This window comes from Rhinolophus ferrumequinum, chromosome 7 (genome assembly GCF_004115265.2).
Source record: "Rhinolophus ferrumequinum isolate MPI-CBG mRhiFer1 chromosome 7, mRhiFer1_v1.p, whole genome shotgun sequence".
NCBI classification, from domain to species: domain Eukaryota; kingdom Metazoa; phylum Chordata; class Mammalia; order Chiroptera; family Rhinolophidae; genus Rhinolophus; species Rhinolophus ferrumequinum.
The window spans coordinates 45,649,331-45,666,779 of record NC_046290.1 but is presented as its reverse complement, the minus strand read 5'-3'; the positions used below and the strand labels follow the sequence as shown (position 1 = coordinate 45,666,779).

The 17,449-nt window shown below is 39.9% G+C and overlaps 2 protein-coding genes across 2 annotated transcripts in view; one reads left to right on the top strand and one right to left on the bottom strand.

The window, feature by feature from the left end:
• The window catches only part of PTCD2 (pentatricopeptide repeat domain 2), a 30,574-nt gene extending 24,665 nt beyond the window's left edge, over window positions 1-5,909 (bottom strand). Inside the window, 4 exon segments of the mRNA XM_033110608.1 lie at window positions 1,145-1,274; window positions 4,230-4,322; window positions 5,638-5,826; window positions 5,829-5,909. Coding sequence (XP_032966499.1) covers window positions 1,145-1,274; window positions 4,230-4,322; window positions 5,638-5,826; window positions 5,829-5,874 — 458 coding nt within the window. The 5' untranslated portion in view covers window positions 5,875-5,909.
• MRPS27 (mitochondrial ribosomal protein S27) overlaps window positions 5,786-17,449 on the top strand; it is a 73,854-nt gene continuing 62,190 nt past the window's right edge. Inside the window, exons 1-2 of the mRNA XM_033110607.1 lie at window positions 5,786-5,933; window positions 9,922-9,999. Of these exons, the coding sequence (XP_032966498.1) occupies window positions 5,861-5,933; window positions 9,922-9,999 (151 nt within the window). The 5' untranslated portion in view covers window positions 5,786-5,860. The remainder of the gene's footprint in view (window positions 5,934-9,921; window positions 10,000-17,449) is intronic.

Genomic DNA, 17,449 nt, shown 5'->3' with positions numbered 1-17,449 from the left:
GGAGACAGGAAGAGAACTCAACTCAGAGTTTTTCTGGGGATTAAATGAAATAACATGCCATTGCATTCTGGTGTGGTTTGTTACGCAGCAAGAGACAACTGAAACAGCAGGATTTATGATACCTTTCTTCTTTCTACTTTTTTGGTGTTTTTCAAATTTTCAATGAATTTTGTGTAATTTTGTTTTTTCTCTTCTTTTTGAAAAGAACATCAATTTTTTCACATTATAAAATTGATAATGTCCACTATACACAGGTTGGAGAAATAAAAAAAGTACACACTTAGACAAATAAAAAATATACAATGTGTAATTCCCAGAGAACCATGGTTAACTTTTGGTATATATTCTTCTAGTATTCTATATATTAATACCTTGTATTTCTCTCTATAAGTATGCAATATAAATGCAGGTCTGTGTATAGAAATATGTATTTAAAGAATGGTAAAAAGAAGCAACTGACTTAATTTCAGAAATGCAGCCTATTGATTTGCTCCCGAGTAAGCGGAACCTTTGCTGGGTCTCACCTAACAGCTGACTGATTTCATGTGAGTTCCTTCTGACATAGGAAATTCTAGTAATGGATCAGAGACAATGCAACATAACAGACATAAGCTTGGAGGAGGAAGACTAGTTAGGAGTCCAAGTGAGAGACGTCGAGACCTGAACTAAGACACTGAGAAATGGGGACAGAGGTCTACTGGGGCAGAAGAAGCAGTCGGATTTCTTACCCTGTCAGGGAGAGCATATGAGACTAGGAGAAAGAAAGAGGTTCCTCCGTATCCATCCTGAGTGACTGGTCAGTACAACAGGAAACAGAGAGAGAAAGAAATTTATATAAGTTGAATGTGAAGACCTAGGGGACATATAAGTGGAGTCAGTAAACAGGCTGGGGCATGAATTTCTTGGGGCATGAATCATCTGTTTTTCTATCCTCAGCACTTGGCATGTAATAGGAACCCAATAAGTGTTTGCTAAATGAATGAATTTAAATGTCTGGAGCTCAGGACAGGCATCTGAATGACAGATTTGGAAATCATCAGTGTATAGGTGATGGCTGAAATCTTGGAAGTAGATGAGACTGCTCAGGAAAAGGAACAAAGTGAGAAGAGACAAAGGCTGACAGAATTCTAAGGAAATGCCTCACCTGTAAATGACATTTTTAACCAGTTCCACATCATCCCGGGACTCACACAAATGAAGCACGGTTCTCAATTCCTCCTTCAAGATGAGCTTGTTCTGGGTCAATTTCTCTTCCAACTTTCTCAAATAGGTTTCTGGAAGAAAGCACGGGGTGGTGGACATCGCTAAGGCTGACCGGACTGTCAGAGTCTGGCCTCAGGGCGAAGGGGAAGCCAGAACTCGGCATGTTGCAAAGGGGCCTATGCAGCCTCCCATCCCAGGCTGGTCTCCTCGAGAGCAGTGTCAGAGACGGTGCATAAAGCAAAGCGTGTGTGTCACAGGGGCACAAGCCCAGGCCCCACTCCTGACTTTCTAACCAGAATCTCTGAGGATAGGAGCGCAAGAATATGCATTTGTGACTACCTGGGTGATCCTCATGCACACTGAAGTTTAAGAACTAATATCCAAGAGTTTTAGCCCAAAGAACTGTATTTACAGGTGACCCACGAGGGGAGGAAAAAAAGAAAGAAAATGTAACTGAGATATCCAAACTATCAATTATCAGGGCATCTAGGTGGAAAACGGAAAGAAAAATGTGAGCTGACGATACTTTTACCCATAGTGGTTGACACACGATTCAGGAATACTGCGGGTCTCTTTCATTTGGTTCAACTTTACCTCTCATTCCTCTTTGTGCCTCTCTACTCAGTTGTTAGAAAGCACGCCATAGGATTACATAATGCATAGAGTGTAAAAAAAAAAAAAACAATGGAGTATTATGCAGCCATAAAGAAGAAAGAAATCTTACCATTTGCAACAACATGGATGGATCTAGAGAACATTATGTTAAGTGAAATAAGTCAGACAGAGAAAGATAAGTACCATATGATCTCACTTATTTGCGGATTCTAAAGAAAAGAATAAGTGAATGAACTAATCAGAAACAGTTTTGGAGACAATGAGGAAAAACTGAGGGTTGCTAGATGGGCGGGAGGGGTGGGGGGTGAGGGGGAGGGTGAGGGGATTGGAGGGCAGTCGGTGACCACAGGATGGCCACGGGTTTGAAAATTAATCTGGGGAACGTAATTTGGTGGTTACCAGAAGGTAAAGGGGTTGGGGGTGGGGGATGAGGGTGAGGGGGATCAAATGTATGGTGATGGAAGGGGAGCTGACTCTGGGTGGTGAACACACAGTGTGATTTATGGATGATGTGATACAGAATTGCACAACTGAAATCTATGTAATTCTACTAACAATTGTCACCCCAATAAATTAAAAAAAAAAAAAAAAAGGTCAGAAAAAAAAAAAAAGGTCCCTTTTTAATAAGAATCATTTCAAGGTGATCATAATCTGCCTCTGTCCCTTGTCTTGCACCTGATCAACCAGCGTGGGGACGGGGAGAACAGTCACACACCAAAAGGAAAGCACTGTTTCTTGGCATTCGGAAGGGACTGTACTCTCCCCAGAATGTGGGGTGAGATGCAAGGCAGGCACGAAGTAAGCAGCTGCTTTCCAGAAGGCAAGGCTGTTCTCAGTATCAGAAGCTGCCAAAAACAAAATTTACAGGATTTGCTCCAAGGCCCGGAGCTTTGAAGGAATGCTGTTTAAAGGAGTGGCACGATATACATTAAAAACATAAGATCTGGAAGCTGAAACAGACACTGCCCTTGATTTATGAGAAAAGAAAGCCCACTAGGTTGGTTGTGAGATAATGTAGTGGGTCCTCCAATCTTGATTTGGTTAAAGGTTAAAGGTTTTAGAGATAGAAGGACCTGGGCTGAAATCTAGGCTCTGCCACCTGCATGCAGACTCTTGTCATTGAGACCTGATTCCCATGTGTGAAGTGAGGATCATGACACCTACCTCATGGGGTTGAGATAATGTATGTAAAGCATTTAGCACAGGGCCTAGCAAAGAGTAACTGCCAGTAAATCACAGACATTATTGTTCTCATTTTTTTTATTCCTTCAATCACTCTTAGATTTAAGAGGATTTATTCTATTAAATATTGCTAAATAATTTCCAACATAAAAAATTTCAGTAGGATGACTTTACATCTTGTACTTCTTAATTCTTCTTAATAAACCTTAAGAACCCCAAATTTCAACAACTGTAATTTGTATTTTAATAAATCAATCAAGATTTAAGTGCTTATCATATATGCATACACAGAGGTATGGCTCCCGCCCTGGAAGGGCAAATTCTATTCAAGAAGACAAGATATATTCATACAAAGTTATCTGACAATGGTGGTGACGCATGACTGATTATAAATGTAATAGGAGAGAAGAGAGAAATCAGGGTGGCAGGAACAGACCTGGTTTGGGGGAGTGGAGATGTTACCAGAGAGGAAGGAAACGGCGGGATAGGGTTGGAGAAACTGAGGAGAGGGGGCATTTTAGGTATGGGAATTAGCACGAGTAACAGCATAAACTTGGGGTGGGGGGAGGTGGAGAGGGGAGAACTGTGACTAGATTAATAGGAAATCACACGGGACTTCAGAAAGGGTCAAGTCAATTATGGAAGAGCTAGGAAACCAGGGGGTGAGTTAGTACATGTAGTATATAGCCCAGTACCCTTTTGGAGGCTTATAATATGAAATGGTGACTGGATTTTATAAGTGTCAATCTGACAGTGGAGTAGATTGGCACTCATATGAATTGCCTCAGGACATATGCACAACTGTCACCGCCTTAAAAAGACTATGACCGTTGGAAATAACAACCAGATAGACATGGAGGCCTAATTTTGCAAACTTTGCATATCTCCAAAAGACTGAAGTAAAATTTAAACTGGGTCTGCTAAATAGGAGATGAATATATTCTCCCTCACTCCTAAGGCGTAGCTTCTTGTACCACAGGTGGTATTATGTAACAGTATGTTTAGCAGAGAAGTGAGGGGAGACTGATTTCTGAAGGCAGGACTGTGAGTGAAGAGAAGCAAGTGTTAATTAGATGCTTTAAACACTTGACAGTGAGAAGCAGGACAGCGGAAAAAGTCAGCAGGGACACACAAAAAGAGTTATTAAAAGAGCAGAATTTTGCTGTGTTTATAAAGAAGTCGAAGTATTGGGAAAAACTCAATGTGCAGGAGAGAAGGAATGAATTTACCTTTGGTGCCAGGAAGACTATGTGCAATAGCCACCTTCTTATGCTGAAATTCTTTTAATTTCATAATGTTATCTGTAAGTAGATATCTTTTAGCTAAAAATTAGAGAAAGAAAAAGAGTAAAATTATTTTGTTTTATATTTAGCAAATAACATGAGTAGAGCTTCATAGCTTCTAATAACTAATTTTATCTTCACTTAGTATAAGTAATCCACCTAGGCAGATACAAATATAAGTCACCCTAGAGGGAAAAACATCTCCAAACTAACAAAGAATACAAGTCTCAGCAAGACAAGTTTTGTTTGTGTGTGTGAAAGGAGCTAGTGGTTGTGTGTGAGGATGGGTTGACAGGAATCTGGGATCTGAAAGACAAATAGACATTCACCATCTGGTTAAGGGATAACAAGGGAATTTAAAAACAAACCAACTAAAGGTCATCGATTAAGTGCAAAACAAGTATATCTAGTTTACCTACAAAGAATCGCATCGTGTAGTGGAAAAACTATAGTGTGACCATTGGAATTCCCAGTTCTGTCATTTTTGAAATGAAGTGTTGTGGCCTCTCAGATGTGGACTCTCAGTATCTTCAAAGATCACATCAGAAATCACTGCCAACTTAGCAGAAAAGATGTGTTTGGAAAACATCATCATTTCTTTAGGATGCTCGGCTGTGCAAGGAGTGGATGGAGCTTGGCCAAAGGATCACCCATTAAAAGAGCTCTGGGTACTGCAATAACAAGGTAACAACAAAAGTTGCTGCTTATTTGTGAAAAGGCAGTCCAGAGAAGTGGTTACATCTGGACTCTTCTGTGTGGCTGCCTGTGTTCAAATCCCAACCCTACCAGTTCCCTCGGACCTTGGGCAGATTAGTTCGACTTGCTGTTCCCTCCTATATAAATGGAGAAAAGAATGGTACCTCTATTACTGGGTCTTGTGAGAAGGAATGAGTGTATGTAAAATGCACTGATACAAAGTATTAAATATTTTATTATCACTCACCAGGATTTTCAAATTAAATCATTTTCATGAAGATATTAAGGGAAAATTTTACAAATCAAGAAACCTGCTCCAAGCCTTTCAGATTGTTAGCTAACACCTCGGCTCCCAATCTCAGTACAACCAAGAGGGAAGAGGGGTTTCCGGAGAGCAACGTAGCCCCATCCGAGGGAGTGCTACGGCCCCAAGGTCAAGACCCCAGCCCGGCTGTCCTATGGTTCCCAGGCACACCGGCGTCCACGACAGCCAGGAGCCACCGCTGCAGCCATGCACAGCCAGACGGCGAGGGCACGCTCAGCTGCCCCAGGCCCGTAAATAACTGAGGCGCTGTTATTTCTCCAAAGTGATGTGCGCTGAGGTGAGGCCCCTTCTGTCCCATCCCTCCCCTCCTTCACGGCCCGAGGCCGCGGATACCTCCGACAGGGCAGCGGCAGCAGGGGGAGCCTGAGCCTCCCACCCCAGGATACACCAAACTCCGCAGCGCATGCAGCAGGGCTTGCTTCGGGGGCCGAAAAGCAGCTGCCATGCCGTCCCGGGCCGCACCAACTGCCGGAACCGGGAGGGGGGAGGAGCGTCGGCTCGACTGGGCCCCGCCCTCAACAGCCCCGGACCGGCTTTCTCCTTGGTATGCTCCAAGATGGCGGCCCCCATGGTGCGATGCGGGATCCTCCTGGCGCGGAAAGTACTTCTGCCTCAGCATTCCCTGGCAGGTTGGTGGCTGCTGCCTTCATGGGGCTGCTTCTTTAGGTCCCTGAGAACTAGGTTCCTTGAGTGAAGGGAGAGGTGGGCTTTCAAGAGGAGAAGAAATGCTTCTGGAATCTAGTTGCTGGAGAAATGATTTGGAGTATTTGGTAGCCCAGAAAGGGGAGGTAGGGTCTCTGACCCATTTCCTTCGGTAAAATAATGTGTCTGCCCATCCAAAGATGGAAACAGCAGAAAAAGTCAAGGCATGAACGCTTTTGCCTATGATTTGCTGAGTTTGTGCGTTATGGGTGATTGTCTTTTTGCGGACCGTGAAAAGTCCGAGTATGTCCACCCCTGGGGCTATGCATTTTCCTCTCTGCTGAGGTTTCCTTGGAGCGGCGTTATAAACCACCTCACACCTGGCCAGACCCCTAGTCTTCAGTTGGTGGAAGCATTTTTCAGTATACTGATCTTACTGTTCCTGATGACATTGGGCACAAGTTTTGATTGACCTTTCTTTGCTACAGTTTTCCATGTATAGACAATAAATGCTAATATAGTTACTTCTAAAAAGTACTTTGATACCTGAGTGAATGGCAGCCCACTCAAAACCTATTTGTTTAATGGATCTGCTGCTAAAGACATTGGAAATCTTTTTAACATTTCCAGAAGCTTAATCCTGACAAGTTATATGATTAAAATGCAATAATTACAATCCATGTTTCCAATGCCTATCATCTCCTCTTTTCTACTTACCTCCTCGAGCCCCTATAAAAAAGTAACACACACACTCTCTGGCTCACACTTTTTTAGGAACAGCAATTAAATATTAACGTGAAACCTCAGATTTGGCCACCAGAAGTTTTCTGAGGATTAAACTGGTTGACCAAACTGGTTGACCTACCTGGTGAAAATATTTAATGCCACACATTAGGTAAAGTGGTGTATGCTCAATACCTGGCACGTCAGTAAGAATTAACTGTTGTAGCTGTTTACAGCTATGTGTAGTTATGGTTGTTAGTGAATGCTTTTCAATTTAAACAAGACCTTAGATTGTTTGTCAGGGAGGGTATCTTGGTTGCTTAGAATGTTTGGGGGCAATCATTCTAACAAGGGAATGGAAATTAGATAAGGGGGAATTGAGAGAATTTCCAGTTAGTATTTTGGTCTTAGTTTGAACTGGTGAACTTGTAGGTTATACACCTGTGCTACCCCCATTGTGGTAACTACTAGCTACATATGGCTAATTAAATTACTTAAAATTAAATAAAATTTAAAATTCTGTTTCTTAGTTGTACTAGCTACATTTTAAGAGCTCAGTAGACACCTGTGACTAGTAGCTACTGTATTTATTGGACAGCTCATGATTGAGCATTTCCATCATTACAGAAAGTTATATTGAGCAAGCACTGGGTTAGACCATAGATGAAAGGAGTTTTGAAATCAGGAATTAGAGGCTATACGGCAAATAATATAAGTAAGTAGGATAGTACATTATGAACCACTCGGGGTTTTGAAAATGCTGATAATAACTTGACTTTAAATCATCAAAACATCTTGAACCATTGCAGGATAAGAGAGAAAAAATTGTCTACTTTGTACAAACTCATGATATATCAATATTTGGAACACTTTGGTGCTACCATTGACTCTCCTTACTTCATAATGAAGAAGGGCAACTTAACATGAGCAAGAGGATACAAGGAAACTTTATTGAGTTGAACCAAAAAGTGACTTCACTATATGAAGAGACTAGAGAAAGGAAACTTACTGGGCACCTACTATATAGGGGATGTTAGGTTAGGCACTCACGAGGTTTGATCAAAAGATACAATGAATGTATAAATAAATAAAAAATTTATTACAGTAAAAGACACATTGTCATTAATCCCCCACAAAATACTCCCCCTCACTTCGAACACACAGTCCATCGTTCTTGCCCCTTTCTGAAGCAGTTCTGGAAGTCCTCTTTCATGAGTGTTTTTAGTTGTACTGAAATTCTGGTTTTAATTCTTTTCAGAATTAAATGGAGAAAATGTTTCTTTGTATAGCAGATATTTGAGATAGAGCATATGGTTGCCTCAAAAACTGCCTGGATGAAGGGTAAGAAGGTTACCAAATTAGCATAAATGTGGTGGCTTAAAACAACACAGATTTATTATCTTAGCTCTCTGTAGGCCAAAAGACCAATACAGGGCCTACTGTGCTAAAATCAAGGTGTTGAAAGGGATGTGATCCCTTTGAGAATCTCTAAGGGAGAACCTGTTTCCTCGGCTTTTCCATTTTTTAGAGACCACCTACACTCCTTGGTTGATGGACCCCTTTCTCAAACATCTTCAAAGTGAGCAAGGGCAAATCAAGTTCTTACATCACTCTGTCTTGCACATATCACACTAACCAACCTGACTCCCTCTTCCAGCCATCACCACAATCAGTTTAGGACATTTTCACCACCTCAAGAACAAACCTATTTAACAGTTACTCTCCAATTTCCCCCTAGCTTTCCTGACTCCCTACCCTCCAAATCTAGGCAACCACTAATATGCTGTCTGTCTCTATAGATTTGCCTACTGTGGTCTTTACATTTAAAGAGAATTATATAATATGTGATCTTTTGTAACTGGCCTCTTTTTCACTTAGCATAATGTTTTAGAGATCCGCCCATGTCATATCACATATATGTACTTCATTTCATTTTACTGTCAAATAATATTCCATTGTAAGAATATACCACATTTTGTTTATTCATCAGTTGATGGGTATATGCATTGTTTCCATTTTTGAGCTATTATGAATAATATTGCTATGATCATTTGTATATAAATTTCTGTGTGGATACGTGATTTCATTTCTCTTGGGTATTTACCTAGGAGAGGAATTGCTGGGTTATATGGCAACTCCAATGTTAATATTTTGAGGAACTGCCAAACTTTTCCAAAATGGCTGCACTATTTTACAGTTTCACCTGCAATGCGTGGGGGTTCCATATCAATGGCTAGTATCTCTCTTTTTTATTATAGTCCGAGTGGGTACAGAGTAGCATTTCAATGTATTTTGCATTTCCCTAATGGCAAATGATACTAAGTATCTTTCCATGTACTTGTTGGCCATTTGTGTGTATGTGCATATGTTTGTGTGTATGTATATGTCTTTTTGAGAAATATTTGTTCAAATCATTTGCCAATTTTTCAGTTGATTGCTCCTCTTTTTAAATTTTCACTAATAAGAGTTATTTATGTATTCTGGTTACAAGTCCCTTATCATATAAATGATTTGCAAATATTTTCTCCCATTCTGTGAGTGGTCCTTTTACTTTCTGGATAGAGTCCTTTGACACTTGAAGCACAAAGGTTTAATTTTGAGTAAGTTGCCACTCATTGTCTCTCATGCATTCCTTAAGCTCATAATTATTGAATATTGCCATACGCCCGTCATTGTGCCAGGTGCTGGGAATACACCTATGTTATTTTGTGGGTTAGCTCAAATTTGGTTTACCAGGTTTCTCTTACTTACCACTAGGGTGCTGGGTAAGATGTTACTGGTTACTTTATGTGAAATAAGGGTAAATTTGCTGATCTAAGTCAGATGGCAATGTTTTTAGGAGTAACTAACGATTATAAAGCATTTGATTAATGCATTGAGCAACAGTTCAGCAAATGTTTTCGGTGCTAAGGAGTTCTAGGGCTCACCTAGGCTGTAATTTAGTGGAAACAAATGGCTCCTAGTCCTGAAGTTATATGATCAAAATTACCAACAGTTTTGCCCATAACATTATTGTAAAAATTTTCAGTTTTCTACGTCTTCTGCTTGTTCGAGCTTGTATGCTCTGAGTTGTGCACGTATGCTCTCACTGCGCATGCACTGAATTGTTAACGGTGCAATGTTGGTTACAGTATCATGCTAGGATCTTCAATAATCTAACAAATGGAAGATATGATAGATGTGTTTAATAAAACAGATAAACAGAACCTGTTGTAGAACCATGCACGTTGATATCATTGTCTTTTGCCTCAGGTAAAAGATGCCTGCTTTCTGCGGCATATGTGGACAGCCACAAATGGGAAACAAGAGAAAAAGAAGAGTGTCACCTTGGTAGGTACCTATGTGTCATTTCAGTCACTCCATATGTTTATTATCACATATTCATATGATGTGTATATGAAATAATGCTTTTATGATAATCTTAAGTCAGATAAGCACATTTTCGGTCTTAAAAAGAATTAAGACTATTGTTTCACGTGTGGCAAAATCATTTGTGCTATCCTGCAAACTTCTGTTTCTTTTTTGCCTTGACAATTAGCCTTTCTAAATTATATAAGCAATTCTTTTCTTTCTTGTTTTTGTCCACTTTTTATCATATAGTTAGTTGCCACGCAGCCTCTCTGTTCTACATTATCTGCAGAGAAAAATATATTTCATACTTTCATCTTTTGTAATTTTCATTACTTAACTTGTGGTCCTAAGAAAGCTTTTTGACTCTTCTCTATTTTACCACCAGGTGATAGATTTGAAATAGTGTTATAATCTCATTTAAACCATTTAGGGAAAATAGGTGGCTAACATCTTCCAGGTAGTAGGCCCCTCATTATATAGAACTTCCCTTTCCCTGTTCCCTGTGTCGTATTACACAAATAGCAGCCTTTCTTTTATAAAAGAACAAGGCCTAAAAGAAATCACTGACCCTATGAGCACTTTGTAGAAATGTGCATGCTTCAAAAATATAGTATGTATTACATATAACATCATTGGGACATTGATAAAGTCAGACGATTGGTGATAGTTTTATAAAACTAATGTAATTTTTGGATCAGTTCCAGTACTGATCTAATATTTTCCCTAGGGGGGTAGGGAAGGGACATTCTTTTACAGCTGCCTATAACAGCTACCTTGGGAGTGGCAGAGGGTGGAGTGGGAATGTTCAAAGAACTCATTTGCTTCCTTGATAGTATGATTGCAAGCGCAAAGTTGGTTTGTGAGACCTGGGGTTGGGTGTATGGGCAGGGGCCAGCCAAAGCAGAGCTGTGGAGAATCTGAAGACTAGTAATTGCATGCTTGCACTGAAATGTAGAATCACTGTGAATAACAGATAGATATACAGATTATACAAATGTGGTGTGCTGGCAAAGTCAAATACCGTGGCAAATACCGTGACAAATATGGCATTATCATAAGTGACACGGTTTTAGTCACAAAATGGTGAACTCTTAGTAAAGTTCTGAATGAATCCAAATGCTGTCTTTCCACAATTTACATGACAGTTGCATTTATGGAAAATTTAGTTATTTTCAAATTATGCCCCCAAAAGTGCTTTGTGTTTATACTCGCATGTAAAATGGAGTTAGTTTTGGAACAGGTTATTTTTTTAAAATGTGAATGTCTACCATGTCATACATGGCATGAAATATGGACCAAATATTTTTAATTTTGTTTCGGGAAATAATTTGAAACTTACAAAAAGTTATAAGAATAATACAAAGAGCATCTGTATACCCTTAGCCCAGATTCACACATTGTCACCATTTTGACCCATTTGTTTTTGCTTTCTCATTCTCTGTATGCACACACTTTTTTTTTAACCATTTGAGAGTTTTTTGCATGTATTACAGCCCTTTATCCTGAATGCTTTAGTGTTTATTGATGACATTTTTTAAGAAGCCAGCCCCCTTTTTAATAAAGTATTCTTTTGGGGTTTGTCTGATATTTTCTCATGATTAGATCAGTTGTGCTTTCCCAGTTGCGAGATTGTCAGTGGTATTTGTCCTTCTCCATACACATGTAAAGAGATACCTGTTGTTGATCTACCTTCACTGGTGATGTTAACTTTGATCACCCAGTCAAGCGTGTCTGATTTCCCCCCGGAGAGTTACTGTTTTCCTCCTTTATGACTAATAGGCAGTCTGTGGGGAGATATTTTAATATCATGCAAATATTCTGCTCTTTATCAAAAGTTTCCCCCTAGATTTAGCATCCATTTATGCATCTTGCCTGAATCAGTCTTTACTAAGACAGTTACAAAATGATGGTTTTCCAGCTCCATTAGTACTTCTACATTTCTAGTTAGTATTCAGGATTCTACTCTAATCAAGAGCTCCATCTTCTCTCATTTCTTTCTTTGAACTCTATTTATTATCCATATGGTCTTATGGATTGTGGATTCCCCTTTTTATGATTCATTACCATCCTTAATTATTTGGGTGACGAAATTGTCCCAGATTTGGCTAGTAGAAGCCCTTTCAAGCTGGCTCTCCATCTTCTGGGCTCATCTTGTACCTTTCCTGCTGTAGCTCTGGAATCAACTATTTCTCCAAGAAGTCCTGGTTCCTTTTAGTAGGGAATGGTATTAGAAACAAAGATCTGTATAACGGATGTCCTCTTGCTACTGTGGAGTTATTGCATCTTGGCCCATTCAGTGGACAGAGCTAGGAAAACACGTATACATATACACATAAGCATACAGATGTGCACATTCATGCATGTATGCACACATGCACATAGTTTATAAATGAGTTCATACTGAAACCTCCAATTCCAGTTCATCCCCACAGGGTTCTTCTTTGCCTTCCTCTAATCCATATTTGTATTTCCTCTTCATGCTGAAAATGTTGGCTCCCAATAGAGATGATGTTTTGATATGTTGGACAGTCTCGGCATTGCAGGTTATCTAATTTTCCTGTCTTCTGCCCATTAAGTGCCAGCAATGCCCTCCAGCCATTCAGACAGTCAAGAAAATACCCCCATATATTGCAAAATTTCCTCTACGGCCAGTAGTACTCCTTTTGGAAACCACTGTTACAGTGATGAAACCAACATAGACTCAGTTATATTGCAAAGTTTGTTCTGAGGTGCCATATATGAATTTTAAGAAAAGTGCTATGGAAGTATAGAGAAGAGAACGAAGAATTTCAGGCAAGTTATTGTTAACACTTTTTTTATGTGAAGGGGAGATTAGTAAATAAGACCATTATATTTGGCACCTTGGTTTGGGGTATAGTCTGCCCTCTGTTCTTCGGAGACAAATCTAAGGGAAGATTTTCATGGATTCCTGAATAAACAAAAGCTGTTTGCCAGAGAATAAACATAATAATATGCAACGAATAAATATATGGGGGTAATTGTCTCCTCTCCGTTAAGATTATAATACTTGGAAAAGCAGTACCACCTGCTGTTTACTGCAGTCCTGAATCTCGACCCAGTTAGATTTTTCCTTGCCCTATATTCTTACAGTACTTTATACCTTCCTTATGCAGTGTGATGTGAAGAGTCAGCACTTGGGGTCCAGACATCTAAGTGTAAACCCAAGTCTGCCGTCTTTCAGAAACTCAACCTTGGCTCCTGTACCTATAAATTGGGGATGATGGTAATGCCTGCCTCTGCTAATACCCTGACATACAGTAGGTGCTCCAGAAATATGTGGAATGAATGAGTCCCTAGGCCACTTGATTTTACCCTAATAGAAAACGTGGGAGGTGAATAAGGTTTTGAAACTCAAACGGCTTGGAAGGAAAAGGGGTTCTTTGAGACAATAATTTCTTTTTTCCTACTGTCTAACAGAATGTGAATAAAACAAACTTGAACTCCTACGTGCTATTAATACATTTTCCCTAACTCTTTAGTGTTTGGGTTGGGATATTGGCACTGAGAAGTGAGACCAGCGGGGTCAGGCGCCGCGCCTGATGCCGCTTCCAGAAGATACGGCAGTAGGTGGCAGTGCGCCCTCTTCGGACACCGCGGCGCAGCCGGTGGAGCCCAGCGTCTGGGTCCGATCCTGGTCGAAAGCCTTTCCGGGAGGCTCCCCGTGCGCGCGTGCGCGGAGGGCTACCCTCAGTAGGTACAGCTCTGTGATTGGAGGTTGTTACCGGTGCGGGCTCGTTCGTTGCGGGAGGGACGATGTGAGGCATTTACTCCACGCATCCGGGTTGGAGGGCGTGGAGGGGAGTGGAGCTCGGCAGAGGGAAGAGGTGTGGAGTGGCTCTTGGTCTTACATCTGCTGAAATGATTTGTCTTTATGTAAAATCCAGTGCAGACGTTCTGGGTTCTTCTCTCTGATGGGCATGCGGCTCTGGTGCCTCCTTTCTTCAGTGTCGTTTGTGGTTCTCAGAGCCTTGGGGGAAGGGTGTGGGGCTCAGTCCAGCTCCCAGTCTGAGGGTAGTTTATTACCATGGGAGTCTTGATCAACACCTGGAGTTCTCCGTAGTACAGTGTACCTTCACTGCAGTCTAGGGGGCAAGCAGGCCATGAATGCAGTGCTGGTCCTTAGACAAAAATCAAAAGATAAGCTCTGTTCAGTGCTAGCCGTGGGCCAGGTTCTCTGTGAAGCCCTTCACACGCACCATCCTATTTAATGCTCACATCAGCCGGCTAAGGCAGCTGCTATGTACCCCTCAGAGATGAGGAAACTGAAGCCAGATTGTGACATTTGCTTAGAGCCGTACAGTATTCTGTTGCTTTTCTGCTCAAAAATAGCTTTCTCTGTTATTGCTGTAGTACCTGCAATTCTACGATAGTGTCTTCCCTTGCGTTGAAGCAGTGGATTTCTTGCTTTAAAAAACAAACAAACAAAATACAGCGTTTTGATTGCATTGTAAAATATTCTGAGAAGTGCACAAATCATAATATACAGACTGATAAGTTATCACAAAGTGAGCAAACCTGTGTAGGACAGAACATTACTACCACTCCAGAAGCCCTTGTTGCAGCTCCCATTGTCTTCAAAGGTAACCGTTATCCTGACTTCTAACACCATCGGTTAATTTTTTTTTAATGTTTTTAATGACAGATCTGAAATATATACAAAAGTAGAGTGGTATAAGGAATCCCCTTTACCCATAATCTGGTTTCAACAGCTATCAGCCATGGCCAATGTACTTCATCTCTACTTCTACTTATTCCCCCATCCAGATCCTTTGGATTATTTTGAGGCAAATCCCAAGCATCATGTCATTTCATCCATAAATATTTCATTGTGTACCTCTAAAAGATAAGGATATTTTAATACCATTATCACACCTAAAATATTAATAACTGTTTAAATATTAAATATCTAGTCAATGTTCAAATTTCCCTGATTCTCAAATATTTTAATGGTTTGGTTGAACCAGGATGCACATAAGTTTTGTATAGTGTAATTGGTTATGTCCCTTCTTGCTGCTTTTAAAATATTTTTTATAGAAACATGAAAGTAGAGAGAATAGTATAATGGACCCCCATGAACCATGACCCAGCTTCAACAGTTACCAGTTCCAAGCCAGTCTTGTTTCATCAATCTTCTGCCCCATCACCAGATTGCTTTTTAACAAATCTTTGTTATTAGATCATTTCATATGTATTTTGGTATGTACCTCTAAAAGATAAGGATTTTTTAAAATCATAACTAATAGCATTCTCATATCTAAAAATTAGTAATTCCTTAACATCATTATATCCATCAATGTTCACATTTCCCCGCAAATGTCTTATACATATTTTTTAAATTTATAGTTTGTTGAAATGGAATCCAGATAAGGTCCATATCTTGTAATGTGCTGAGAGGTCTCTTAGGTATCTTGTGAATCTGTAGGTTTCGCTCTCTCTTTCTTTTAATGTATTTGTTGAAGAAAACAGATCTTTGTCTTACAGAGTTTCCCACATTCTGAATCTGCTGTTTTTATCCTTATGGTGGTTTTAACATATACTTCTACCTTCCATATGTCCTATAAAACTGGCAGAGAAGGAGGCTTCATAAGATTCAGGTTTTTTCTGCTTTTGTTTTTTTACTTTTGGCATGAATACTTCATAAGAAGTATTGTTTTGTCAGGAGGCACACAGCAGGTTGTCCCTCTGTGATGTTAAGGCCATTCGTGATCATTGCTTAGATCCATTATGAATATTAGGAGCTGCAAACTGTTGCTATTTGAATTCTATCCTTTCTTACCCACTTATTATCCAGAAAAATTTTTGTAAAAGAATGTCCTTTCATCAACATTTTAGGTATTCTGAGATGCAGTATGTATGGAAGAGGCAGTTTTCAATAATGAGTTGACCCCTTACCCTCCTCCAAAGATGATCAATGAGGGTTTTTTAAAATATGATTATGAACTTATGGATTTAAGCATTCTAGACATTTTAATTCATTGCAGTTATTTTTTATTGAAAGTACCTTAGTTCTCTGTAGAGCCGTAGGAGTTCTTGGGCTTTACAACTCAAGTCAGATTTCAGTTTTAGACTGTTTCTGTACTGGGCTTCCCTGGGGTTAAAATAAACACTGAATGAAAGAATTGCCTCCGAAATCCCTCTACTGCCTGTCACATCTGTTGGGGAAGGTACAGGGTGAAAGTTACTAGCATTAGCCAGTTAGTAGCTTTTGGATTCCACACTAGGACCCACAGTGAGTAGGATTTAGGAGAAAACCATTTGGGAGAGCGGGAACACGGTAGGAAGGCAGGTCTGATGGAGAAGCTCCCTGGGTTCTATGACAGGAAGTTTGCTTGTCACCCTGCTAGGTTAAGGGCCCAGGTGACTTAAGCAGAATTGGATGCCTGAACCCTACTGAGTTAAATATTTTACTTCTGATTTTTCAGTTTATAAGTAATCATAAAGTAAGGGACACCTTTTGGTTTTGGTTACTGTTTTGTTTTTTAAGAACTCCCTTTCAGAAACCAAGGAGAATTTCACCATTGACACATTTGCTTTCAGGCTGAACCTGAGCACTATGGCCATCTTTCACAGACGCCTCTCTCTCCCATTAGCTGAGGTTTGGTTTTGCGGTGGCATTTCATCTGTGAAAGCCTTTGGCTTGTTGCAGTAATTTTTCAAATCCTGCTCTTGAAGCCTGATGGAGATTTTCTGAAGCCTATTTTCTTAACTTTTATCAATTCCATATTTGCATCTCTGTGACATCTATTCATTTGCTAGGTTTCATATTTACCATCAGCTGGCTAGTCTAAAGATGGCCTGACTTGTGCAAATCATCCTCCTTCAGTCTCATTTTTCAGTATATATGTATACAAAGCTTCGCTTCACATTTTTCCTTTTTTGGAACTATTTGTTTTAAACTTCCTGGTGACAGATAGAGAGACAAATAGAAGGAAATCTAAATATCTATATTCAAAATGGTTCCTAGATTAGTTTTTCCTACTTCCTTCTATTACTTTTATACACGTTATATTTGTATGTCATCTGTCCTTGTTTTCCTTTTTACATGTGGGGAGCAAAAACACCATTTCAGCCTGTTTTTCAGATCACTTTTTCTAGGAAGTATAATTATAACTTGTATCCAGTTCTCTATTATGTAAATATTATAGAAAAGATATGTAGATGGTCCTAAGCCCAGAAAGATCTTAGGGTTGACCGAATGAATAAAAATGATGTACAGTTACACAGAAATCATGAAAAACTGAAACCATCTAACAACTTCTCGCTTAAAACTCCCAGGATTCAATAGAGGATCCATCTTTCCTTAAGGGACCTTCCCCATCACAACTTTCACCCAGAGACCATGCTCTTATAAGAAAGACACTTCTTTCTCAGCACATCTTTGCTACAGATTTTGTGATCATTAAGAAGA